Source organism: Protomyctophum bolini (genome assembly GCF_963924005.1).
Source record: "Protomyctophum bolini genome assembly, chromosome: 16".
In the NCBI taxonomy this organism is placed as follows: domain Eukaryota; kingdom Metazoa; phylum Chordata; class Actinopteri; order Myctophiformes; family Myctophidae; genus Protomyctophum; species Protomyctophum bolini.
The window spans coordinates 32,381,392-32,407,634 of NC_137877.1; the positions used below are offsets into that span (position 1 = coordinate 32,381,392).

Here is a 26,243-nt window from a genome sequence, read left to right on the forward strand (position 1 = left end):
GCCTGGTGTGAGAGCGGAGAGAATGGATTTAGAATGTATTAGTATTGGCAGCGAGGTGCCGGCGGTGGGAGGCTGCCCCAGGCCCCTGGGCCCTTCATGGAAGTTGAGGTGAGCCATGCCACCTCCAGCCTTGGCAGGGCCCCCCCTCTCCAATTCTCCTGCATTATCACTCTTGCCTCGGTGAAAGACCCCACCAAACGGTAGCAGAGCCCACACATGGAGTGGCTCAGAGTCGCTCCGTTATCTAGATGTTTACAGGGAACCGCGATTTGCCGCATGCCCCCACATCGACCGGTACCCACTGTTCCAGTTTTTTCTTTTTTTTTTGTAACTGTGATTGGGAGCCCGAGCTCACCTAATATCTCCACCTATGGGGGTCCCACCTCGGTCAGGAAGGGATTGCTATTTTCCTCCGCCAAGAAAAAGTGGTGCAAATCACCCCTGGAGTCTCAAACCATGAGAAATTGTTTGATACTAATGCAGCTGATATCCTGAAACATCTATACCCTTCTCCACACAATAGGTGATATTGTTGACAGTCACCCATAGTGATTGAAGCCATTGTCCCGCACTGGTCTTACCTCATAGGCATTTCCATGCAGTGAATGTCTTTGTGTAACTGCATCACTGTAATGGATCCCCTCCATAGTCTGTTGGAGAGGGAGCAGGGTCTTTACTTCATCCCTGCTGAAACTCTCTGTTAACTGAGCCGCATGTCAAACAGCTGATAGTTGACTGATGTTCTCTGTTCTAACACCCTCAAACCATGGTATGATGTAACCGAGAGAAACCTATCATTTTCTTGTGGGCTTTGTTTGTTGGCTACGCATGGATTTGGGTCATCTATGGCTTATACAGTGACATTACTGAACATCAAATATTATAGAATCTTCCACAAACAGTTTTACAAATACCTCCCTACCCCCCCCCCCCCCTCCTCCCCCCCCAGAGGAAAGCAGAGAGAGAGAGAGAGAGAGAGAGAAATAACAACAGTACAGTACAGTAGCAGCATTCCCCTCATGCTTGAACCCTCCCCTCAGGATGTCTGCATGCTAAAGGGGCACTCAAACTGTGAATAAGATTAGTCTGCCTCCAAGTGTACAACATGCCTACGCCACTTGACTCTGAATCAGTGCTGATTTGGAGCATTGCTGGGTTGTTGTGAGGAATAATGCTCCGGCTGGGTTTATGCAATGGCTGTTATGGGGAGCCCGGCCTCGTCTGCATGCATGTTTTTAGGCAGGAGTGGTATTTTTGGATAAAGCTGTAAGCTGCTTACTGCTGTGGAGAGAGGTGATTACAGGGCCCACCTCTATAGGAAGTCACTGGGAACCGGGGAGGCAGCTTCTGGGTCATTTCTGCCCCAACTCCACCACGCCTCCAGAGCACCATGCCACTAAATACCGCTCATAATCATCCACTCCTTCTCTCAACCCTTAGCCAAGGCCCACCCTGCTGTCTGGTAAGCCTATATAAACATTATCCATGGGTGTGCCATCAGTTTCACTGTAGCAAAGGTTGAACCCACAATGTTGTTAGTCCGACATGGCTTGTTGACATTCTCCTCGGAGAGTAGTGTTTGCTTAGATTTGTCACAATGAGAGATATAGTTGGGTTGCTTAAGTGTGAAACGTCATGAGTCATGACACTGATTCACCAAATGCTCCAAACAGGATTGAAGTTGGCTACAGGTCCACTGCTTGTTCCTGCCAACTTTAACTTGAGCCTAGTTCTTGAAGTGGCAGTGTTGGCACAGCTCTCTGGTGGTTTTGTCCACCCAGAGAGTGAGAGTCTGAGGTCTTCCTTCAGGCCCAGAGATAGAGAAAGCCTCTCTGTCTTCCCTGCCTCTGGGCCTGTGGTGTGGGGATTGGCTATCACTGGCCCTGCAGTAAACAGTGTGTGAAAGCAGCTGGAGTGTAATCTTATGTGCTATGGGATCAGGCTGGGGGAGCAAAGTTTCTAAAGGAGCCACAATAAAGGGCCGCAAGAGCACCTGCAGAGCCCCGGCCCAAATAATGAACACCTGAGCAGATTGGAGGCAACTCAATTAACGTCATTGACACTGCCAGTCAGGACAGAAAGGCAGGTACGCAGCTTCTGTTGCCTCTTTGTTCCCAAACAAAAGGCTCCCCGATGTATTCAGTCTAGAGTAGGGCAGTCTTTATGAAATGCAGGCCAAATAATGATTCATTGTTTAATCTAGATAGGCCTCTCTGTTTTTCCATCTGATATCGCCCACAATTTATAGGCTGTGTGGTATTAATATAGAGGAGACGTGGGTAACAGAATAGACCCAAGTAACTCAAGTGAGGGATTTGAAAAAAATGGTCTTGTGTTATCTGCAGATAAATTAGGCTAGCTATTGGATTTAAATTTGTCTCCAATTGACAGGGCTTTGTTCTTTCAAACTCCACATGATCCAAGAAATTATAAATATGACATGGTTATGTGGAATATGTCATATCTATACATTATATCCTTTTTCCCCATGTTATTACTGCTTCTTCCAAAAGATTCATTTACTCATATTTTTTCCAGTGAGGCTGAATCACATACATAAAAAACCATTACAAAATAAATGCTACAGAGGATATCGTCCTGCACACACATCCAATCTAATATAAATTCACCTATTGTCTTGCCCATCAGGAAGAATCCTCAACAGGTTCTCTCAGGACATTGGTCTCCTGGACTCCTTGCTGCCATGGACATTTGTGGACTTTATACAGGTGAGTCTCACCTCGACAGGTTTGGCTGCTGCCGCTGCAGCATGGGGAGGCCATTTCATGCCTGGCTGGGCCTGCTTTGTGGTCCGGGTCCCCTAATCTGGAAACAATTACTGTAGGATTACCCGCCAGCGCGGCCCAGCGCCTGCACAGATTTAATAAAAGTGTCTGCACATAGGCTGAGGGCGTGGCTCTCCTCAGTGTTGGCAACACAGAGGCGGCTTCGCCGGAGAATGAGTGTGGGGACTACGCGAGTGATTGGGAGAGAGAGAGAAAGGTTACCACAGAGGAAATAATGGCTACAGGAAGATGGGCGCCCGATGCAGGGAAGTGGAGGGAGACGGTGAGGGAGCAGGAAAGGAATGACAAGGGTGATCTCTGGAGTGGCGAGGAGGAAGAAGAAGTGTGAGCAGCAGGCGTGTGATGTGTTTGCAGGAGTGGAGAGGAAGGGTAGCACTGGAAGCATGGGAGGGGGAGGGGGACAGGTTAGTGGAAACAGATACAGAGCGGGGTGGGGTGGGGGACTTGCCCCTATCGCCACCATTCACCTCCTGCTCTACAGTATTACAGGTCTGCTGCTGCTAGCCAAGGGCCACCCTGACACATAGGCAGGTTGGGTTACCAAATGCCACCATGCCACCGCGACAATCATCTCCCACGAAAGCCCGCGGAGAGGAGCCAGCTCATGCACCTAGCGCCACAAAGAAGGGAATGTTCGCCGCACAATTCGAGGTAGAGGAGCAGGCGTGGCTCCTTGGTTAGGGCCAAAGAATAGAACAAAGCAGTGCTGAAAATGAATCCCCCTTCCACAATGCCTGAGTGATGTTTGTGGCAGATACCCATCTCACAGGAGACAAAAGCCATCTTAAATGCTGAAAGCACAAAAGATCATACCCACAAAAGGTTTTTGTCCACTATAGTTCCCCCCCCCCCATTTTGATAATAAGGTGAATAATGGGGAAAGTAAAATAATAACGTTGCGGAAGGCCTGTAGGTCCAAATGAATACCAGTGAAAGCATACTAGGTCATAACAAAAAGAGGCTTGTGTTGCACATGTGTACATGCTGTATTGTATACATCTGCCTATCTGTTCCCTCAGATTTCAGGTATTTTTCTGGAAAATCTAACTTTATTCTTTAATTTGCAGTATTATTTTTACCATAGCAAAGTGCTTCCGTATTGCAGTGAGAAAGAACTTGTAAGAAACTAGAACAGAAACTGTTCTAATCAGATTTGCTGTATGATAACCACATTGTGTATGCTGTGCAAAATGTGCAATAGAAAATGGGAGTCGATTGTGCCGGGGGACAAAGGTGGCATCGTTTGGACAAAGTACTTTTGTTTGGGCTTCTGTCTGCTCTTGTTTGCAGGTGTCTTTCATGGAGCACCCTTTAATTCTTTCAGGAAGGGAGATTTTCAGCTCTTTTTTTATCAAAGTATTAGCCAGAGAGAAAAGCTACTGATCCTGACCATTGTTGCTCTTTAGCAGAGGGACATTTCCCCACAGTCATTGTTTAAATGGTTGTCAGGGGGGAATAAAGTGAAACTTCATAAACAATGCCCTAACTGGTTTATCTCTCTCTATGGGGAGAGGCTGCTTCTGTGTGGGGATTTGCATCAGAGCACGGCCCTTTATGGTGGAGTAAGCACTTCACAGCACTCTGCACTCCACCCATACACGCCTTCAACAAGGGGATTCCCCAAAGCAGGGCCGACCTGCTTGCATCACTCCCAGTGCTCTTATTTCAAAAAAATAAGAGCACACAAAAAAATTCCACAGGTCTCATTTAGTGGCAATTTAGTATATTGAAAAAAAGTGCCCTTTTCTCCCGCCCCTTTATGGTTTGGGGGACAAAGACAGAAATGTCAATTAAAAACACCTCGGGGTTCAGGGACGGACAGCTTTTGTGCGGACTTGACCTTTAAATCCTGGGTTTGCCTCTGTTTTCACAGAGGGGGCAGAGGAGGGCAAGACAATAAGGGGGGGTACCGGGGCCTTTCAGTGAGGATTCCTTGTGAAGGCTCTTGACCAAGTCACACCTCTAACTGTGAGGTCCATGGCTGCATTCATTGGTCTTCTCAACCATCCATTCAAATTGAGTTTGTCAGTATCATTGTACTAAAACACCAGCTACACTTGAACAATGATGACTAGTATTTTTTAACTTTTTTTTTTTTGCGATTGTATTAGGATCAAGTCTAGTTGCAGATTAATTTCGTGTTTGGTGTACGGTAATTAAATCAGCCTGACTATCACTTTACATTTTAGTAGAACATTTCCTTTTATCTGTAATATTAGTGGGTTTACGGTTATATTAACAGTGAGAATTCTGCTGTGTTGGCTCTGTCATGATAAATTACTGTGCGTGCGTGCGTGCGTGCGTGCGTGCGTGCGTTAACACACACTCTCTAATACTGAAGACTCAAGCCCAGAGAAGCATTGAAGACACACAGGGAGCAAAGATGGCCTATTGTTTGAAAACACTGGCGGGTGGATCGTTGTATGAGTGTATATTGTGGTACATTGTGTGTCAGGCTTTTTCTGTGGCTTTGTGGGATATGAGAATTGCTGACGTAACCGTGAGCGCTGTAGGATGGGATTTCACCGGCTTTCTCTGGTGCTTTTTACCAAGCGGGTGACAGAGGAAGGGAGGAATGCACTGGCTCCAGGCATCGCACATACCAGGTTTGTCCGAGAAACACAGGAGATACAGGCCGGTATAGAAATATATATATGCCGTAAATCCCCCTATGAACATTGTTATCTGACAACGGCCATTGTCTTCGTGCGTGTGGTGGAAAAACACAACGGTGACACTGAAAGGTGAGAGGCCGTGGGGTGACCTAGCCGAAGTATTTTGGATTGTACTGGTTCACCGTATATCGGAGTGAGAAGAACAATCACATAACCCCCCACCTATAATTATTTTTAAATTGTGTGTTTGTGTTTACGCACAATACGCAGGGCATGAATTTGATATCCCAGCAATACCACACATGGTCATTTGATGGCGGGCATTGGCCAGAAAAAAACACTATTTTACATGGGGAAAAGCTAGAGTGTTCATTTAACTCCACGGAGGGTAAAAACTCTGAGTCAAATCAACACTCTGGATTTGACTGTGTACAGTATGTGTGGTTTTCCGCTGCACTGTGGTCTGGCACCTCACCTGTCCTGAGTCAGCCACTACAAGAGAGGACACATGGTTCTGTGAGCCTGGAAACGTACATAATAGATTTACGCTAATCTCGAGCCATACCACGTCAATATGATGATGATATAATGAATTCTGTGACTCTTGTATTTGTGACCTACAGTATAAGAATTTGTTTCTCTTTTTTATAGCTCTGACTTTGTAGAGACACAGAGGAGGGATGTGAGGCCATGCCGAGTACTGGACAGTTGCTTTTTTGGTGGACACAGTGATTTATAGGGGTGAGAGAGAGGGAGAGAGAGAGAGACTGCATTTCAAAGCCTTTCTCTTATTTCCAAAATGGGGGGGGGGGAGGGAGGTTGGAAATCAGCAGCTTGACTGAGCCCAAATAAGTGACTTCTTTTACCTTTTCACGGCGCACAAAAGCCTAATCCTGCGACTACTTGAGCCACCAATGTAGACAGCGCCTGAGACCACCACAGTATGTGTCAGCCCCTCCTCACCGCACACAAAACACATTGACTGCAGCTTTATGAAGTGAAAATGGCCCCCAAAAGGGAAAATGTGGAGGAGGCGTCCACAGTCGTTTCTCCCAAAGAAAGGCCACCGCATCTGGACATTTAATGCTAAAATAAAGCCCAAAGGCATTGAGCAGGTCACTCCTATTGTTCCAGAGCCCAAGTGAAACAGCCCTGTTTTTGTTTCAATGGTGGACGCCACCACTCAAAACCTACTCTAGCGAGGCTTTTAACCTTGAACTGTAGAATCTGGATTGGTCCGATGAGCTCACTAGTCAAAGAATCATGGCTTGGCTTCAAAACCAAATTTACATCAGTACTGTACTAAACAACATGGCTCCCTTGAGAACCATCAGGGTCAATACCTGCTCGGAGCCATGCATGCATCCGGACATACTGACTGCAATGAAAGCCGGAGACAAAAAATGCTCTGAATTTCTAAAATGTAAGTCAAAGCTCACCAAGCGCTTTGACAGTGATCTCTAAGCTCAGCTGGGCATCCTAAAAACCCAACGAAACAAGCTAAGAAACATTGTAACTGCCATGACCAAATCTGCAAAAATAAACTTTACCAAAGCAGAGGAAAAAAACACAGTCCTCGGGAGCTCTGGAAGCTACTCAACAAACGACTATAGGCTGCAGTCAGAAACTGGTTTTCAAACATCAAATCGAGTGACACTCGACAATGACTGACCAGCTTGATGTGGCCAAATTCTTAAACATCTTCTTTACAAACATAGCAACAACGCTGGTTAACAAACTGCCCTCCCACTCTGCAGGGCGCTTTTGGTGTAGAGCACATCAAAGCCTAGGTGTTTGTAAAGACGATTTTAAACTGGTAATGGTAACAACTGATGAGGCACTTAAAAAACAGAGGGCCCTGCAACCCAACAAGGCCCATGACAATATTCCCTCCACATTTCTCAGAGACTCCAGCCATCTCTATAGCTCCAATCATCACAGACATAATAAACCTCCATCAAACAGGGACAGGTCCCTCAAGATTTAAAACTTGCCAAAGTAACTTCCTGGATCAAATTAGACCCCGGCAACTATACCGCCCTATTTCTATTCTTGGCTCCATCTCAAAAGTGATGGAAAAAATAGTCTATGACCAGGTTGAAAAGTATCTTGCCAGTATATTGGGGAGTTGCACCACTCGGTTCACACAGGTGTGATTTTGTATTGTGCTTGTGCTTTCGTTTGAAATTGACCCATTCTGCATAATGAGAAATACATTTTTCGATCAATCAGACCACTGACTGACCCCTGCAACTCATTGTGCCACACTGTCAGACAAAGTGTGGAGTGAGACAATTTCAGTGATGACAGCAAGGCCTTCTTTACTTTTATCCTGTCCTCTTTTTGTTTGTTTTCCCTGCAGTCAGTGGCAGTGTCCCTCGCAAACATTGCACGCCAACCGTGAATAGGAGGATGAGAAAAGGGCTTGTAAAGAAACCGTCTGATTCCCTGTGTCCGGAGGGATGTTTAATTAAAGGGAAGTGTTTACTCTCCGCTGTGGAACAACGGCGGCTATCTGCGTTGAACACAAATATAGCAATTAACTTCAATTTTCAGAATTATTTGGACATCAAAGACCCTGATGGTATCGCTTAGAAAATAAAGCAATTAGGGTCAGCAAGAGATCTGAATGGCCTTTGGAACGCGGCAGTGTGCCCAGTTAGCCTGAATGACTGAATCACATGCGTGCAAAGGGCTTTCTTTTCTCGCTAAAGAGCAATTAGAGGTAATACTTTATTTAAACTGTTTGTATACAGAAGCTTTTATCCACTTTTATGTGCAGTGGGCTGTGACTTGGGAGTTGTCTGTTCCTGTGTGGTGATGTGGATATGAGCTGTGGGGTGGTGTTGGGTGAGTCGTGGGGATGAACAGGAGCAGGGTAGGGGGGGGGGGGGGGGGTTGCTGGATCGCTACTTATCGGACTCATCTGTGTGTAGTGTGGGTGGGGGGCTTGGTGTTCTCTGATACTGACATGATAAGCGGCAGACCAGGCAAATGGATCACATCAAACGGGAGGCCTCGGCGGCAGGCGGCCCTGGGGACCAGGAGGAGGCAACGCTCCTATCTAATGGTTCCTGTTCCTTCCCCCTTCCCCTCAGACGACCCCTCAGTGGCCGTTCACTCTGGCCTGACCCCGCCATCGGCACCTTCACGGATGATTGGGACGGAGCTGGAAATAAAGTTAACCCAGGTCGAGCTAAGTACAGTACCGTACAGTAAGTCAAAGTACTGTACATACTGTACGCACATCAAGCGAAAGAACACTGAAAGGAAACCGGCGTAAGTTTAACGAGGAGGAAAGTAAATGCATGTTAGGTTAATATCTGAACCCGACTGGGCGAGATTGGATAACATGTAAGAGTAATAGCCTGCGTGCCGCCATCTCACTCTGCCCGGTAGCCTTCCATCAAGGCTAAGATTGAAACTTATGTACTGTGAAATTCTTGGGATCAGTTGTGCTCAGTAGTTTCCACTCACTGCTTGATTGTGTTGGCTCCACTGCGTAGATGGTTTGACTAGTAATACCCTCTTATCTGAACCTTAAATGGAATTGAGTGGCTTTTCATCATAAAACTACATTGAAAGTGATCATGCTTAAATGTGCGGCTGATAACATCCATAATTAAGGTGCTAAATTAAATTTTCATCTCTGTGGGCTGGTCTGAGACCAGTGAAGGTAGCAGTATGATCCTAATCTCGCATCTCGTAGGAGCCATCTCTTGGGTTGTCTCTAATTTCAGGGTGTGAGGTTTCAATTTGATCACCTGTCAATCGAATATGAAATATGCAACATTGTATTCGGTTTAGTTTGAAGTACTCTCATACAGATTTCTCAGTTGAGAACTTTTTAAAGTTCAATTAAATTGTTTTTCGATATTGCAGCTGCACGACTGCTTGGTTTTTCTCCCAATTAAATATAAAGTGTATTCTTTTAAACTATACCACAACATAAATACAGCTGTCATAGTTTTCTTTATTTTTTTAGATTGAACACTGCAGCAGTGTATTCACATAAGAACGTACACAACATCACAAATAATGAGTGATACTTTTATTTTCTTCCACTCACTGGTCAGGTTGCAGTTGTGACAATGTTTTGGTGTCGTCCGACTCATTGCCCTCGCTCCCGTTAAAGGTGTCGGATTTCATGTGTGGCCAGTGGTCTAGATGTGTCAGGTGGCCATTAACAAGAGTGACGAGTCATTGTGTTGTTGAGGCCTGTGCGGTTTGGGGTGTGCTGTATCAGACATTCACGGTGTGGTTCCCAGAGACCTCTGCCAGTCACTGTGACCATGCCTGTTGGCTGGCCCGCTCTGCCAGGGAGGATTATAGGCCAGAGGTGCTGACGGGAATGCCCACGAGAGCACAGGGATACGAGCCGCAGTGGCCAAGCGGTAAGTTCTCACCTGCTACTAAGTGGGAATTAGCACGGTGCCCTCTTTCCTTTCACACAGCAAGTCACACAACCTCTGTCCCACAGCCTTACTCAGCCGCTCTGTATAGCAGCGAGGAACCCACACAATAACAACTGGCAGAGTTTCTCACATCCCGGCTCAGGAAATGGGACTCAGTGCAGTGCCCCGGCGGTAGCCCACATCGCAGCAGTGGGGATTTTGACTCAGCTGTTTTGCACATGCACGCACACACACACACACACACACACACACATACACACGAGCGCACGCACGAACACCTCTCTCCTTGTGTTGCCTGTGTGTTCCAGGTGTTACTCCAGATTCTGGGGGTAATAGCCGTAGCGATTGCTGTCAGCCCCTGGATCCTAATCCCTGTGGTCCCTTTGCTCGTCACCTTCCTGTTCTTGCGACGCTACTTCCTGCAGACCTCCAGAGACGTCAAGCGCTTGGAGTCCACTAGTAGGTGTTTTTCTTTTCTTTCTTTTTTTTGCTGCTAGGGACATGCCCATTTGTGGTGGGGAGATAAAGGCAGAGCACGGGAATACTAATAGACCATTGAAGAAAGCCTCAGTCATTAGCATAAAGGCTAAAGGTGGTGGTGGCCCATGACTTGCCCACACACAGTTTCCTGAAGGGCTGGGAGTTCATGACATCACATACAATGGAGGAAAATGCCCAAGTGGGTCTAGTTCATCCTCCTTATTCTGGGCGGAGAGCCCAAATGCACAGGGGAGGACAGGTTCCATCATCTTCAAGAACAAAAGTTCTATTAAACGGCTCCCAGAAAACATTGAGGCTTTGTTTTCGCCTTTGTAAACCAACCAAATCCAAACAAAAGACCTCTCAATGGCAACTCTTTCTTTTTGTAGAAAATGTTTTTGCTGTTAGGGCCATTTTCAATGTTTGTACGATATTGTTATCATAAAAATCATGTTTGTTGGGCTAATATTTTAAGAAATGAGACAAATGGTAAAAACATATTTAATACATTCTTTTTGAGAATGTGAAGAATCCAGATATGCTACATGAATGGCAAATTTTGCCAATTTGTGCATATCGTATTCTTCACACAGTGACACTTTAATTCTGTTCTATATGTCTTATAGCACGGAGTCCTGTATTCTCCCACCTTTCCTCTTCACTCCAAGGCCTGTGTACCCTCCGTGCCTTCAAAGCTCAACAAAGGTTCCAAGAAATGTTTGATGCGTGCCAAGATCTCCACACAGGTTTAAAGACATTATGCTTACGTTTAAGGGCTCACAGATTTAAGCCTCATTTATGCTTGGTTGCGGGCCAGAACATGTTCTTGTGAGCTTGTAGAGCAGCTATTTTGTGCGACACCCGTGTGCAACTTGCACGACACCTGCATGCAACAAGTATAACTCAGGCTTAAGGCTCATGAATTTCTTCATTCACAGAAACACTGCCTTGATTTTACCCTTAGTAATGACATCAGTGTCTCGTCTGTAAATGGTCTCAGTGAAACATAAGCTGTGTGCTTGCTTTGTTTTTTGACAGAGGCCTGGTTCTTATTCTTGACCACCTCGCGTTGGTTTGCTGTTCGCCTTGATGGGATCTGCTCAGTGTTTGTCACCATCACCGTATTTGGCTGCCTTTACCTCAGGGATGGTACTGATGAAAAATGTATTATTTTGTATGTATTGACCTTTGGCAATGACTCTGAACTTTGAAAATCAACACATAAATGTGTGATTGTGATGGTTCTTCTCTTTTTTGTGATGTCGCAGACATGGAGTCAGGGTCTGTCGGACTGGCTTTGTCCTATGCAGTCACCCTCATGGGCATGTTCCAGTGGGGGGTCAGACAGAGTGCAGAGGTGGAAAACATGGTAAGAAAGAACGAACACAAACATAGTTATGACCATTTTGTACTCTGTTGCATGATGGTGTCGCCCGCTCACAATGCGTCGCATTGCTTTGTGAGGTGTCACGCAGGGGCAGAAGGTTCCTATAACGACAGTGGGTGCCCACCTTAGAGTAGCCTATATATTTTAAGGTGCCCACCCGCCCCGCAACTTATTATTATTGGCTTATTATTTTGCCAGCGGGTGCTTCGGCTCCTGAGCACCCGCAGGAGTTGACGCCGTTGGTCAGGTGTGGACGTCGGCTATTTCCAGACTTTAGACTGCCATGGATTTGACTGATCAATCAGTTTAACATTTGACGAATGCTCATCAAATAATAATGTAGTACAGTGTAATCATTCACGGCACACTTTTCTTTTGCTTGCTTTATATATGCATGTTATTAAGTGTGGTGAATTCATTAAAGGGAGTCCTCAATTTCTGCAGATGACGTCGGTAGAGAGAGTGGTTGAGTATACAGAGTTGGAGAGTGAAGCACCCTGGGAAACGGACAAACAGCCTCCCAGTGACTGGCCGAGGAACGGCGCCATCACCTTTGACCAAGTGGACTTCTCGTACACTGCCAACGGGCCTCTGGTCCTGAAGAAGCTGAACGCTGTCTTCAGATCCAGAGAGAAGGTATCTATTGTCGCTGGTTGCCTGCAATCCACTGAATCCAGTGACATACGCTGATATGCGGCTTGTGTAGGGGGTGTGATGGGCTGCCCTCTTTTAGGCGTAATTATTTTCCAAATCAATTATTGAAGGGACGACATATTGTGCCGACGAATCTCGGTGACTATACCATTTGTGATTCATGGAATACATATCATGTAATTAAGACTGTTCGAGTGGATCCATTTGTTCCAATTTGCATTCTGAGTTACCTGGTGGTGACAACTGTTTATTCACTATAAGAGAGAGAGTGGGAGTAGACGAGGGATGAGGAGAAGGCAGAGGGAGGCGAAAAGAGAGAGGCAGGAAGAGGGAGATGGTTGAGGATGATTGAAATTGTGTTTAATGCAGGGGGTGTATTTTGCATGGCCACGGTTGGCCAGGGCGGCTGATTTCACAATGGATGGGTTGATAAGTGGAGAGGCCCCGGCTCTGACAGCCCATGGGAGGGATCTTCACCGCATGCCGTGGGGCTGAAAGGCTTTGTGCATCCTGACAGTCCCCCTGAGACCCTTTCACAAGGAAACCTGCACCTACCACTTACAAGATTGTTCTTGCTCCATTCCTCACCACAAACGCATTCATAATAATTATACAAAAAGTAAACACACACACATGGCACACTACCACATAGCCTACACCTAAGCCCGCAGAGAAATGGCTTGGTACAGACATAACCTAAAGCGAAAGGATATTTAATTCCAAGATGAAAGATGCAGTTGCTGCTTTGACATTTCAGTACAGATAAACCGTGATTGTACAATATGTTTTCCAGATTATACATTTAGACACCTCTTTGTTGTCTTTGTCTAAATTGAGAGAGCAATGTATTCCATCAGCCCTTCCCATTTCTCATCTTTTCACCAGTGTCGGTGAAAGTAAAAGAAAATGTGGCTGATCTATGTTTGAACAATGTTATATGTGATAGTATCAAATTCTGTGTTGTAAATCTTAGTGGTGGTTTGCTGTTCTCTTTAATGTCACTGAAGTTCATTGACTGTCTCGTTAACTACTGATATGACAAGAGAGAGAGAGAGAGAGCATCTCCTCTGAAGAAGAACATGCAAAGTAGAGCGAATCAAAGGCAGCATCTCAGGATAAAATTAGGAGACAAGAATTGACATGAAATAGAAATGTGTAGAAAAATACCAAAAACTACGAAAAAGTTCAGTGTTGTCCCTACTGACTCACCTGCCAGTGAGGAGCCCCCACCAGGACGATGTAGAGTCTTCATCCTACTCCTCCCGCCAAACACTCCCCGCCCCATGTCAACTGTCAATCAAGGCAGTATAAAGGTGACATCAGTTCCTACACTCCCCACTCCACTCCCACCTCATGCAAGATGGCCGAAATGTTTGGCATGGCAGCAGCAGGTTCCTGTTCACTACTGTGACAGTCCTTGGTTACTCTTCGGTGAGTTATATAGGCTTGGTGTCATGTTAACTTGGATCAACTGGTTAACAGTTTGAGTTTTACTGGCCAGCATGTGCACTTAAGCCTCTCCAGCTGATCCAAAATGCCGCAGCTCGCTTGGTCTTCAACCAGCCAAAATTCTCACATGTCTCCCCCCTGCTCCGTTCCCTCCACTGGCTCCCGGTCGCTGCCCGCACAGAATACAAAACTCTGATGCTGGCATTCAAAGCAACCAAAGGTATGGCTCCCCCATATCTTGCAAGTATGATCGAACCCTACAAACCCTCCCGCTCACTCAGATCAGCCAACGCAGGGAAGCTGGAAGTACCCTCACTAAAAACGCCGGGACAACACTCCACACGTCCCAAACTCTTCTCCAAAACTGTGGAATGCACTTCCCATTGCAGTCAGAACTGCAGCATCACTCCCAATCTTCCGCCGTAGTCTGAAAACCCACCTTTTCAGACTCCATCATGGCCCATAGCACTTACCCCACCCCCTTAGATAGCAATTCTGTAGACTTAGATAGCATTTGATACAGACTTATAGCATGTTATGTAGACAGCATAAGTGCATTGTATGTGCTATTGTCATAGCACGTCATAGTACATATTAGGGATGCACCGAAAATTCGGCCACCGAAAATATTCGGCCGAAAATGGCTAAAAATGTATTTTCGGCCTATTCGGTTTCGGCTCAAATAGGCCGAAAATATATCACCGAATAGTCAAAACACTGGGTCGCTATAAACACAACACGCGATTGTCTTGAACGTAACCAGAGCGCTCCGCATCTACCCCTCTCTCTCTCCCCAACTTCAATCTCCCACACACACACACACACACACACACACACACGGAGCGTCTCTGTGGCTGCGATGCGCTCCGCGAAAACTGCGAGCTCATCAACAGGTTGCAAAATGCCCAAAACAGGTCCCAAAACATGGTATTTGTGAGCACCGCCACTGTCTATTCTTTTGTCGTATGACCAAAAATGCTCCCCAATGTCTGAATCTGTGAGCTTGCAGGCAGGGCAGGCTACGACGGACGAACACTAGCAGTGTAGCACTAGCTCGTTAGCTCCTCAAATTTGTTCCACCTGACCTGTGTACTGTAATCTCAGCAGCGCATTGAAGTGGACATAGGGCTAAAGCAGAAGCAGAACGTCCGTGAACGTTTTGCTTAACAATGAACAGTTGTTCAGTGCTGTTTAACTTTGGCAATATGTGATACTAGAGCCTAGAGAACATGCTAATATGGCTGCTAAATAAGAACGTTTTCCCCCCCATCAGCTAGCGTGCCATTGTGTGTGTGTGTGTGTGTGTGTGTGTGTGTGTGTGCGCGCGCGCGCGTGTGCGTGCCCACACAGACTGTGTGTAGGACAGTGGTTCTCATAGTGGGAGTTCCAGCTAGAGCTAGATAGTTAGAAAGTAAACCAAGTGGACCCTAAGGTTCTGTAACAGAGTGCAAAAATGGAACCAAATAGACTCTCAAAATTTACATTGATTTTACAATAGAAATATAAAATAAATTGGGGTCCCAGAGATAGAAATGGAAAGAAAGACAGTCAGCTATACACGGTCAACATTACAGACAACAGTATCATTACAAGTACAAGGAATGGCAAATCAAATTGTATAAAAAACTGGGTAAAATATTAATTTTGAAGGAGTATTCATTTGTATTGTCTTTATTGTTAGTTACAACATGCCTACAATAACGTGAAGCATTTTTTTAAAGGTAATTGCAAAAAGGTGCCATAATCTGATTCATCGTTTAAATAATCGCCCGATGAATCGATTATAAAAATCCATAATCATGTCTTTTGCCATAATCAGGTAGCTTTACAACAAAGATGTATTCGGCTATTCGGTATTCGGTTTTCGGCCAACTGTTTCCTATATTCGGTATTCGGTTTCGGCCAAGAATTTCCCTTTCGGTGCATCCCTAGTACATATGTATAGCATAGTAGTATAGATGTATAGCTTATATGTATAGTTTCATTATAGATATTCCACTGTTACTTTCTTAGCTTACGCATGTTTCATGATAAATGTTTTTATGTGATGTATTCCCATGCTTTTTTGTTCTTGCTTAATGTAAGTCGCTCTGGATTAAGAGCGTCTGCTAAATGCCTAAATTGTAAATTGTAAATTGTATATTGAAAGTATATGATTTATGTTTGAACTTTTGGTTTAATAATTAATATTGATGTATTATATTATAATATATATATATATATATTATAATATAATATAATACATAAATATTAATTATTAAACCAAAAGTTCAAACATAAATCATATACTTTCAATATAAACTCAAACTGTTAACCAGTTGATCCAAGTTAACATTTGGCATTTGGGACTGAATTTCCCCTAGAAACTTAGGAACTCAACATGGACTGAGAAAGTCACCACCTTTAAAGGGGCCCCCATTTTGTGTTTGTTATTTTCTATGAATGTTCAAAGTTTGTTTAAGTTCTGTTTTGAGTCAATAATAATAATATTTCAGTTACCCTTTAACTCCAGTTTCTGCCTCCTTATTTCTTTGGTTTTCACTTCACACATTGAGCTCCTTCCGAACCTGGTTTATGCGCAGTCAATTCCTTTACCATATACCAACCTTTAATTAGTCATCCATTGCGCCACTTGCTACAACTGCATAGTACTGTACTGTACTGTACTGTACTTGCACGGCAACACGCTGCAGTGAGCTTGTAGATCTGAGAATACTGGTCACTTTAGGTGTTGCAGCAGGGACACGTACGTACACTACACATACACATACATACACATACACACATAGCTCCGCATAGGAGTGCCACTCAACAATAATCATCTTCAAGGAATGTCTTGACAAGAAGTAGCTCATAACATGTCTACGGTGGATTGTTATGAAACACTTAGAGGATAATTCAAGCTTTTTGTACAGCTGCAATGTTGTTGAGTTTGACGATTAAAACAATCAGGACGTCAATATCACGGCACAATGCAAAAGAGCTTTATGGACGTTGTGGCTACTGACATCAGGTAATTGCAAACGGAAGCAATGGTAGCAATGGACAATGAATCCACTCCGCACCACTTTCCAAATGTAAGATAGGATCCATATGCAGCCAAGTATGATATTTAGTTTGAATATGAAATGAAACAATAATAGAACCGTAATATTGGAGCGTTGGCAGAGCCAAGTGGTTTGCTCTCACTAAGTCATATACTGTACATGCTGGAAGTGGAGGAAAAGCTCATTAATATAACCCATCTCTCTTAATATAGGTTGGCATTGTGGGACGCACTGGTGCCGGTAAAAGTTCGCTCATCTCCGCCCTATTTCGGCTGGCAGAGCCTGGAGGCAGAATTGCAGTGGATGGTGTTCTGACTTCGGAGATTGGTCTTCACACCCTGCGCCAGAAAATGTCCATCATCCCACAGGTATCCTCTTTGAGCTGACACGTATACTGCAGTCCCAGCTGCTCTGTCTTAGCATGTGAAACTGTATACAGTAACCAAAGGCTAGAGCCGGACGTGATGAGCTTAAAATGCCGAAAAATCGGTGTGTTATCAGAGATGGAAGTTAAGCACTCACTTTTAGCCTGCATTGTGCGTAACGGTGTGCCACACTGCGTATTGTAGCATGCAGTGCTATTTGTCTTTCCACAAGCTTCCAAAATGTTATGGCTGTAAAATTGTAAAAGTTGTCGCGGAAAGGCTCATTTCTACACAAGCGGAAACAACCGGTGTGAAATTAAAACTCAGGATTTTAGATTGTACAGTAAATGTTTCTTCTTGAAGTATCGACGGTATATCTCTGCCATTCCGCCAGTCATGCTGCATAGTCACTGTCAGATCAACACTATGCAACGGTAACCTCCACGCCGCGGCCTGCCATTTTATATGCTTAAAAAAGAAGGAAAAAAAAAGAACGGGTGAGGAGAATTACAGTCGTCACTCAGGGGATTTCTGAAAGTGAGACAAACGGGATGCCTTGAGACAGTTTAACTTTATTTCCGCTTGTTGAAAGTGATACGGCATTAAGAAAATGCCAGCCTGCGGGTGAGTGTCAGCGGAGAGGAGGGAGGGGAGAATACTCCCACGGCCTGTACTGCGAAGAGAGCAGCTCCCATCCCTGACAGAGGATTAGCCCTCTACCCCCCAAACATGGGAAAGCTGCTTAGGAGAACCCCCTCCCCCAACTCCACCCCATCTTCCGTGATATAGTCTCCCCTGTACACCGTCATTTAGCCAAAGTCTTAAACGTTTTGTAGAATGCAGCCAACAAAAAATGGGTTTATTAATGCTTTTTCTGTGGCTTTGATAGGTTTGTGGCTTTTGGCTTCTGATAAAGTTTTAACTCCTGTTCCAAACTAGTTTTGAGATGGTTGTGATGCATGCTTCATGTGATGTTTACTGTTTGTTTCTCTGCCATGGGGAGAGAGTTATACAAAGTGGCAGGTTGGGGTTGTAGGGGTTATTATTATAACTTTGTACACTCGAGCAGCCGCGCCACATAACCAAACGGCACTGTATTAAGATGATATGGGGTATTACCAGTATTACTATAAAAGCAGATTCTCCCTTTTCCTGTCTCCATTTTTCAAAGCTTCCCTGTATGAAAAGAGATTTCTACAAATATACATTTTATACATTTGGAAACCTTTTTTATTCTCTCGCCTTATCGCAGAGTTAAAGTGATATTCAGTCAGCCTTGGAAATGGAAAATATCTTTATACGAAATGCTTGTTGCCGCACCTTGTGATGTGGAATCTTCAGATTGTGATATGTATTCCATACATTGCCAGTGAGGAGTTTCATTATTTGCCCTCCTACCCACAGATTTGATTATGATAAAACTTTTATTAGCATGTGACATTAAAATGGGATCCATTTCAGATTCTATTGAATTCTCAGGAATTACTTCTTATTATAGAGAGGGGGAGAGAGAGAGAGAGAGAGAATTCAGTGGCAAACAGGGGGATTCGAATTGTTGGAGCACATAATCGGCCTATGGAAAGCTGTGCTTGAAAGCAGGTTTTCCAACCTAACACTGAATCCTCAATTAAAGTGTGTCACTAGTTTGAATTGGGACTTCAGCTGGCTTAATGACAAGGCAGTCTTCTGGTGACAGAGGGAAAAGCTCATTGGAAGTAAGGAGGTGGAACATTTTCTAAGGCAAAATAAATCATAATGAACAACTGAAAGCTTAATTTCTTCTGTTACCTTGGGTTTGGTCAGAAATTGTTGTTACTCCAAGTCTCCGGTCCCGTGTGAAGGTGTGTTGAGATGTATATCTCTTATACTGTGACCACACAGTTGGTCAGCCAATCCGTTTGTTCGCCCAAATAGTGCAAACCGAGTGCTTGTCGCAGATTGCCATGCTTGTTTACACTACATTGTAGTCACATTATTGTGAAAGAGTAGGTTTTGCACCCCGTCCTTCCGTGTGTATGTATGTCCGTCCGTCCATGTGTCCATCTGGGCTTTGAACGCTATCATGCATTGAATGGGATGTTATCACGTTTATTCAGACCATTGATTGGTAGGTGAGATACTATTGAAGTGGATGAGACACTGACCTACCAGTAGGTGTTTTGTCACTATTCTGTTGGTTGATGATGACTACGGTTTTGACCGAGACGGAGGTACGGCTTTCTCAGTTGGGGCAAATGTGCTCCCCACAACATGATCTTGTAAGTCAAGTTAGCTTGAGAATGTGCGCCTCCATCGTGGTCAGAACAGTAGCCGTCATCAACGCACAGTATAGTGACTTGGGGTGAATGGAGTCGTACAGCTCTCCGGCACCGTTGGCCTGGTCGCTGCTGAACTGTGCACACACACTCCCTGAATGGCAGAGCAGAACCTCTGCCCTGGCAGATGGGCCCGTCACCATCACAAACACATTTTGTGATGGAACTTCTACAGATTTTGTCCAAAAATCAAGTGAATCAGTTCACAGTATCTCTATGGTTATGGGATCAACACGGAACTGTCTGATATTTCCATATTCCATCCCCATTTCCCCAGATTGATTTCCAAAGTTTGCAGGATTGGTCCGTTTTGAACAAAATGCCTCAACTCATGCACACTGCTTGCGATTACTGTGAGATTTTGCACGCACATTCCCACTAGGCCGAGGAAAAAATGCCACTTGAAAATTTTCAAATCAGCCTCATGGTGGCGCTATAACAGGGCGCTTGGTGTTTTTACCTACACATTTTGTCCAAAAATCATGCAAATCGGTACACAGTAATGTCTACATTCATGTGATCAACATGGAACTGTCCTATTTTCCATAATGCTGTCCTGAATGCATTGCGGCCACTGATACTACCATCATCTGCCCCTTCTCAAGGTCTGATTAACAAAAGCTATTGTGCTAATAATATCAATTTACGTCTGATTGCAAATTATTATGTGCGAAAGGCTTTTGCGCCACACTATTGGTGATGTGCTAATGCCTCTGACTGCCACCGATGAGCAAGACAGTTCATTTTATTGAAGCTAATGGACTCAACCATCTGCAATTTGACAATCTTTTGTCTCCAAAAACTATTGTACACTACGCTGCTTTCAATTAGGCTACATCTGGAAAATGGACTATTCATAAATTATCCTAAAGACGGTGCTTGAATTGGACCAGTTCTCACTTGTACAGCATACCAGTTCTGCTGACTTTTCCCCACCTGATCACCCTTATCGATCTGTCCTATCCTATATATGTATATATTACTAATGGGAGGGCTAGCCGCTTGGCAGACCACGGCCTGTGACTATTACTTGGACATAACCATAAACAAGCATGATATACCCATGTCACTGATTTTACTGTATCTAGGATCAAGCCAATATGCTCGGCATACAGTATGGGAATTCCAATGTATGGGCATTATACTGATGATATCATGGATCTCCATACAGTATATGGGCATTACAGGGACCAGGAATGTTGTATTTGACTGACTTGGCACAAGAGATGTATACAGATGCATACATCCTACTATTGAATGCACAAAACCTCTGTCCATGTGTCTCTCAGTCTGTAGTTCAGGTATCTCGAGAACCGTCCAAACAACAGACTTCAAACTCGAGCGAGCGTTGTCAACAACCTGAGAGCGTTCCTTGCCCGGCATTAAGTTGGTCAGAGAAGCGGCTGCCCGGATCACCTATGCAACGATACACCCATATATAGACATAATATATAGATGTCCAGAACCATCGATCTGACCAATATTTAGTATTATCTAATATAATATATGTGAAACTAGCACTGGAGCAAAGATATTATTTCCTTCGCACTTGTTTTTGGTAAATTTGACCCAGAGAGTGTAGAAACGGACCTGTAAGTTAAAACACTCAGCGTTTTGTAGTAGTAATTTCTCGAAATATGGGACAGCCCAGGATTTTACAGTTGCTGTATACTTGACTCCTGCCATAATCTTGCAGTTGCCAGGTGAATATTCTTATCTTGATTTGAGGTCAGATTAATGTCTTGTGTAAGCATGATTTATCACATTACCCTGCCTGTACTGAAGACACAATGGCTCCCTGACAGTAGTGGATGTGTGCTCCTCCTGACAGTTGCTGGTTACCCTGTTTTATCTCTTGCTCTTATGGACCCATTCACACTCGTTAATGTTTTTTCAAATGATTATTATGCCCATTAAAGTGCCATAAATTCAGGGCTGTGTTGCAGAAGAAAACCTTGTTGTATTTGCTCATTGATAAAACAATGAGGAAATGATGCTATGAAAGCCTTATCTAGAAGTTATATTGTTCCTCAAAGGGGTTATGACGTTCTGTTTATGGTCTGTTAGGAGAGTCCCAGTAAGTGTTCAATAAATCACTTAAATGTTGGAACAGGATTTGGGAAGAAATACAGTATAGGACCTGGCGTAAAGAGGTCTGCTTCTGTTTATCAGGTTGACAGGAAACAGAGAGGTGTGCAAGAACAGTGCCTGTAGACCGGCAGACTATTCCCTCTGCACTGTAATAAAGAGCTTTACTTGCTTTCTTGAAGACGACTGTGTGGCTGAACCTTGATACAGGTGTGTGGCTCACCATAAATGCATACAAGGAATCCTAGCTGCCTGAGACCTCAGCCTGTCCTTTAACAAAGACAGTCAACTAATGTGATAACCCCTCCTGATGGTTTCCGGTCACACAATTCAGTGTATCTCTCACTGTAAGGTTCTTTAGTTTTCTAAATGAACAAACAAACATGAACACTGCTCTTTTTGTATGCCATTGTATTTTCGGCTTCTGTGGTCTGACCACCTCTGCACAGTTTCTTTCAGCTGAGAGCACGGTACAAAACAGTTTTTAGAAGTAAAAAAGATCAACTTATTGAAGCATAGTGGGTCAGGGTATTGAATAGGGCTCCCGAGTGTAGCAAGTCCTTTGTGAACATCTCTCCCTCACACATAGCCTAGCGGTGCTCTACAAAGCCTGTCTTAACCCTTTCAAGCATCTTCCCCCTTGTCATTATCTTAACCGGCCACGGCCTTCTCTTTCTATATCCATCCATCCCCAGGACCCGGTTCTCTTCACGGGCACCGTGAGGGTGAATCTGGACCCTTTCAGCCAGCACACAGATGAGGACCTGTGGAATGCACTCCAAGAGGTACTCCAGCGTGTCTCTGAATGATTCCCCCTTACCCGACCCAGGGGGGGATCCCTCTGTCCCCCTGCACAATGCTGCCATTCAGCCTCCCCTGCTCGCCACAAGTCATGGGGGGAAATCCCATTAGGGGCCATGGGGCCCAGCTCAATGTGCGGCTTGTAACTGGGAACCATTGAAAATGCAGGGGGAGATGTGTTTGGGCAGTCAGGCCAACTGGGGATGAAGGTTCTCCCCACAGCGAAGGGCTCCGGCTCCTGGTCCTGCGTCTGAATGGGTTTGGTGGCCTGGATTAAAGCTCGAGGCTGGGCCACAAGAGAGCACTGACCAGGGTCATCAGAGGACCTGGCCCTGCATTGTGCCAGGCCGTTTAATGGGTGTGTTTTTGATGGCTCTTTAAAGACATCCTCACACGAGGCCTTTTATGCAGGAGTAATGGAGGGTTGGGGCTCTGGTCTCTCTCTCTGCAGGTGCAACTGAGGGCCACGGTGGCGGAGCTGCCCGATAAGCTGGAGACGGTGCTGGCCGAGTCAGGTTCAAACTTCAGCATGGGCCAGAGGCAGCTGGTGTGTCTGGCCAGGGCCATACTACGGAAGAACCGCATTCTCGTCATTGATGAAGCCACAGCTAATGTAGACCCAAGGTCAGAGATTCCCACGGTCTTGAGATTGCAGTGATGTCATTGCTCGGACAATCCATGTGGATTTGTTTTGGGTGGCACGAACATCTGCCATTTTAAGTAAATCAGTCCAATTCTTATTCATCTCTCACGGATGGTAGTGCAGTTTAAAAATAAATTAGACTTATTTTTTTTTATCATGAATTAGTTGCTGGCCCTCGGCTCTGAAGAAATCCTGCATCCTGAAGAGTTGCACTGCTATCAGTTGCATGTAAAACAACAACACAGTCTCTGAAGCAAAAGGATGCATTTCCTGATTCGCACGATTGGAACAGTAGAGTAGGCCGATGCAAAACAGGCTGATCATCAATCTTCTTTTCACTGTAATGGTCTGTCAATATCTGTCAGTGGCCAATTGATCACAGCGTTCCTATTTATACATGTAACATACCAATATCTAATGCGCTCCTAATCAGCTATTATCCTTACTTAACAACATAACAAAAAGAGGCTCATTACATCCAAGTGTGGAAACCGCGCGGCAACAATGTAACTCAATATAATCTCCAACTTGCATCTTTGTGAAATCAAGGTCTTCTAGTATTCTGCTTTACAAATGGCTGTACAGCTGCACATACCTTTTCTTTGTGCCATTGTCTTGTGTCAAGTAAAGCCATTGCCTTCGGGCTCTATAGGAAGAGAATTTTGTTTCTGCTGAGGTGTTTTGTTCCCCTTCAACCTTTTAGAACAGACAGCCTCATCCAGCAGACTATCCGGGACAAATTCCGGGAATGCACGGTCCTCACCATCGCTCACCGGCTCAACACTATCATTGACTCTGACAGAATACTGGTAAGTAATTTGTTGTGCTGCAAGTTGCATTGCAAACACAATGTATAATGAAAAAAGGGATGCATTGACATGTTTCAGTTATTATTGTCGCTGACTACTCATGATCAATAATGGCGTTAAAGCAAAGTAGATAACGGAGACAAGAAGCAGATGAGAGGCAGACAAAGACTTTAGTTTGGCCAGCTGTACCTATTCCTCTCATACGATGGTGCACTGCACAGTCTATTTACGAGCTGTATTAATAGTACATACTATACTGTAGAAGCCACTGAAAAAGCATTCTCCTTACCCTCAAAGCTGCATGTTGCTTGCTATACATATTGTGTATTCAAAACAAGATGACCTATAAAGTTCCTCAAGATGCCCATCTCGCATTCAGTTAAATTACAGAAGAGTACATATCAAAATAAACTAGAGTACCATCTGACAGTAACTTGGATCAGTGTAGTACTCAGTCTCTCCAGAGATTTGAACAATATCGCCCTCACAATATGCGCTCTCGCACAGCTAGCAGCCCAGCATGTGCCCCATGCCACTTGATCTTTGGCCTTTTCTTGCCACTGCCTGCAGAGGTGCCAATTAGTGCCATTTGTGGCAGCATTTGTTTGCTGTCCATGAGGGCAGGGACTGACCTCCTGGACACTTGGTCATTGAGAGGACTGAAGAGAAGAATCAAATATCACACAGCAGGGACTGTTCCACACCTACGCTTGTGTTAAACAGCCCCCAGATAGCCATGCTGTCTGGGAGAACACACTCAGGATAACACCCGAGTTGCCTCATCATAAATTCATAAAGAACTGTGGCGTTTTGACATTGAATGACATAACATTTGGAATGTTTCTACCACCCTGCACCCCCTCCCCTCCCCCCATTCCCCACTCCAACCCCCAAAAATGGAAGTCAGCGTGGCCTGCCCCTCTACTAAACTGTCGATTATAGCTTTGTCTGCAGAATTCTCCCTTTCATAACTCAATGCTCTGTAAAATGAGGCTTCAATTGTTACAAAGCAGTCACTCATTCATTGTAAGGAGGATTGTTCTAGTTTAAATTTGTCTCTATTACAATGTTAGTCCTTTCATCGCTTCTTGAATTAAAGCTATTCTTTGAGTGGCTTACATGGCATGTGATGACGGAGAAATTACAGTCATTTTCTTGAGTGTGTAGAAGGTGTGATTGTTGGATTTGACTGAGGACCACCCTTGAGCCACTGAAATGCCTGGATAAATGCATGGATAAATAACTGAGCTCCAGTCTGTCAGTGTCAGCGCACTAGACTTTCACACCGCTAACAGGCGATGCACGTTGTCCATGTCCCTACACAGCACAACACAGGCCCCCAGTGTTTGCTGTCAGCATGAGTCACATGAAATGGAGGGTTCCAATGTGCAGAGAACTACTGTTTCCCCTCTCGCCCCGCACTGTCTGCATGCATCACTCAGCACTGAAACAGCTGAAATGTTAGTTTTCAAGCACTAAAGTATACAGGTGGCGGCACACACACCCTGCCTTGTGTGTGCGTGATTGCAGGTTCTGGATGCCGGCAGGATCCAGGAGTATGATGAGCCTTATGTGCTGCTTCAGAACCAGGATGGAGCGTTCTACCAGATGGTCCAGCAGACGGGCAAGGCTGAGGCTGCCTCCCTGCTCTGCACAGCCAAACAGGTAACCGCACCCTCCCTGTGCTGTCACCGAACACAGTCCAGCCATGGCGCACTAATCCCAGACTCTGCTTCTAACTCCAGACTTCGTTGCTCACCTCCAAAATAATACAGCCAAGCAACAGAAGATGTGTTTGTATAACCCTGACAATGCAAAGAGGCTTGAGTACCATTTTAATTTAAAGTGCCTACTTGGAGCATTTCTCCACCATAACATTAATTTCATGAGAGAAATTGCCCCTTTGTAGATTTACATCCTCGTTGTTATCTGGGAAGCCCTCTGTGTAATCTTTTTTTCCCAAAATGTAATTTTGAGATAATTTTTTAGATGATTGTAGAAAAGCAGCTTTCTTTGCCTTATATCTATTTTGAAATATTGGGTTTAACTTCATTGCGATTTGGGATAAACTTTCTATGGGGATTACTGTAATAGAGAATGTCCATATTTTCCCCCCTGTGAAATTCATTTGTGATGTATTCCCCTTCAGACATTCTGTTGAGATAAGAGCCGGCTATTCATTGTTCAATTCCATTTTTATGTGCATCTGTCTGGGACTACAGATACCATATTGCAACTTCAAACAGGTCTTTGTGAAATAAGAAAAAGTCGGCATCCTTTCATTTTCTCTCTGTCCCTCGCACAAATTTATCAGCAAAACTGTATCTCCTCAGCCGGAGAGTGAAATGGGTGAAATACTGATTTCAAA

General features: G+C 44.6%; 1 protein-coding gene across 1 annotated transcript in view; it reads left to right on the top strand.

Moving 5' to 3' along the window:
• Nucleotides 1-26,243, top strand: part of LOC308331182 (ATP-binding cassette sub-family C member 4-like) — an 80,828-nt gene that overhangs the window by 13,834 nt on the left and 40,751 nt on the right. Inside the window, exons 20-30 of the mRNA XM_080786427.1 lie at nucleotides 2,650-2,729; nucleotides 10,146-10,296; nucleotides 10,944-11,063; nucleotides 11,356-11,466; nucleotides 11,586-11,686; nucleotides 12,149-12,340; nucleotides 17,067-17,222; nucleotides 22,318-22,407; nucleotides 22,875-23,047; nucleotides 23,770-23,875; nucleotides 25,406-25,540. Of these exons, the coding sequence (XP_080642553.1) occupies nucleotides 2,650-2,729; nucleotides 10,146-10,296; nucleotides 10,944-11,063; nucleotides 11,356-11,466; nucleotides 11,586-11,686; nucleotides 12,149-12,340; nucleotides 17,067-17,222; nucleotides 22,318-22,407; nucleotides 22,875-23,047; nucleotides 23,770-23,875; nucleotides 25,406-25,540 (1,415 nt within the window). The remainder of the gene's footprint in view (nucleotides 1-2,649; nucleotides 2,730-10,145; nucleotides 10,297-10,943; nucleotides 11,064-11,355; nucleotides 11,467-11,585; nucleotides 11,687-12,148; nucleotides 12,341-17,066; nucleotides 17,223-22,317; nucleotides 22,408-22,874; nucleotides 23,048-23,769; nucleotides 23,876-25,405; nucleotides 25,541-26,243) is intronic.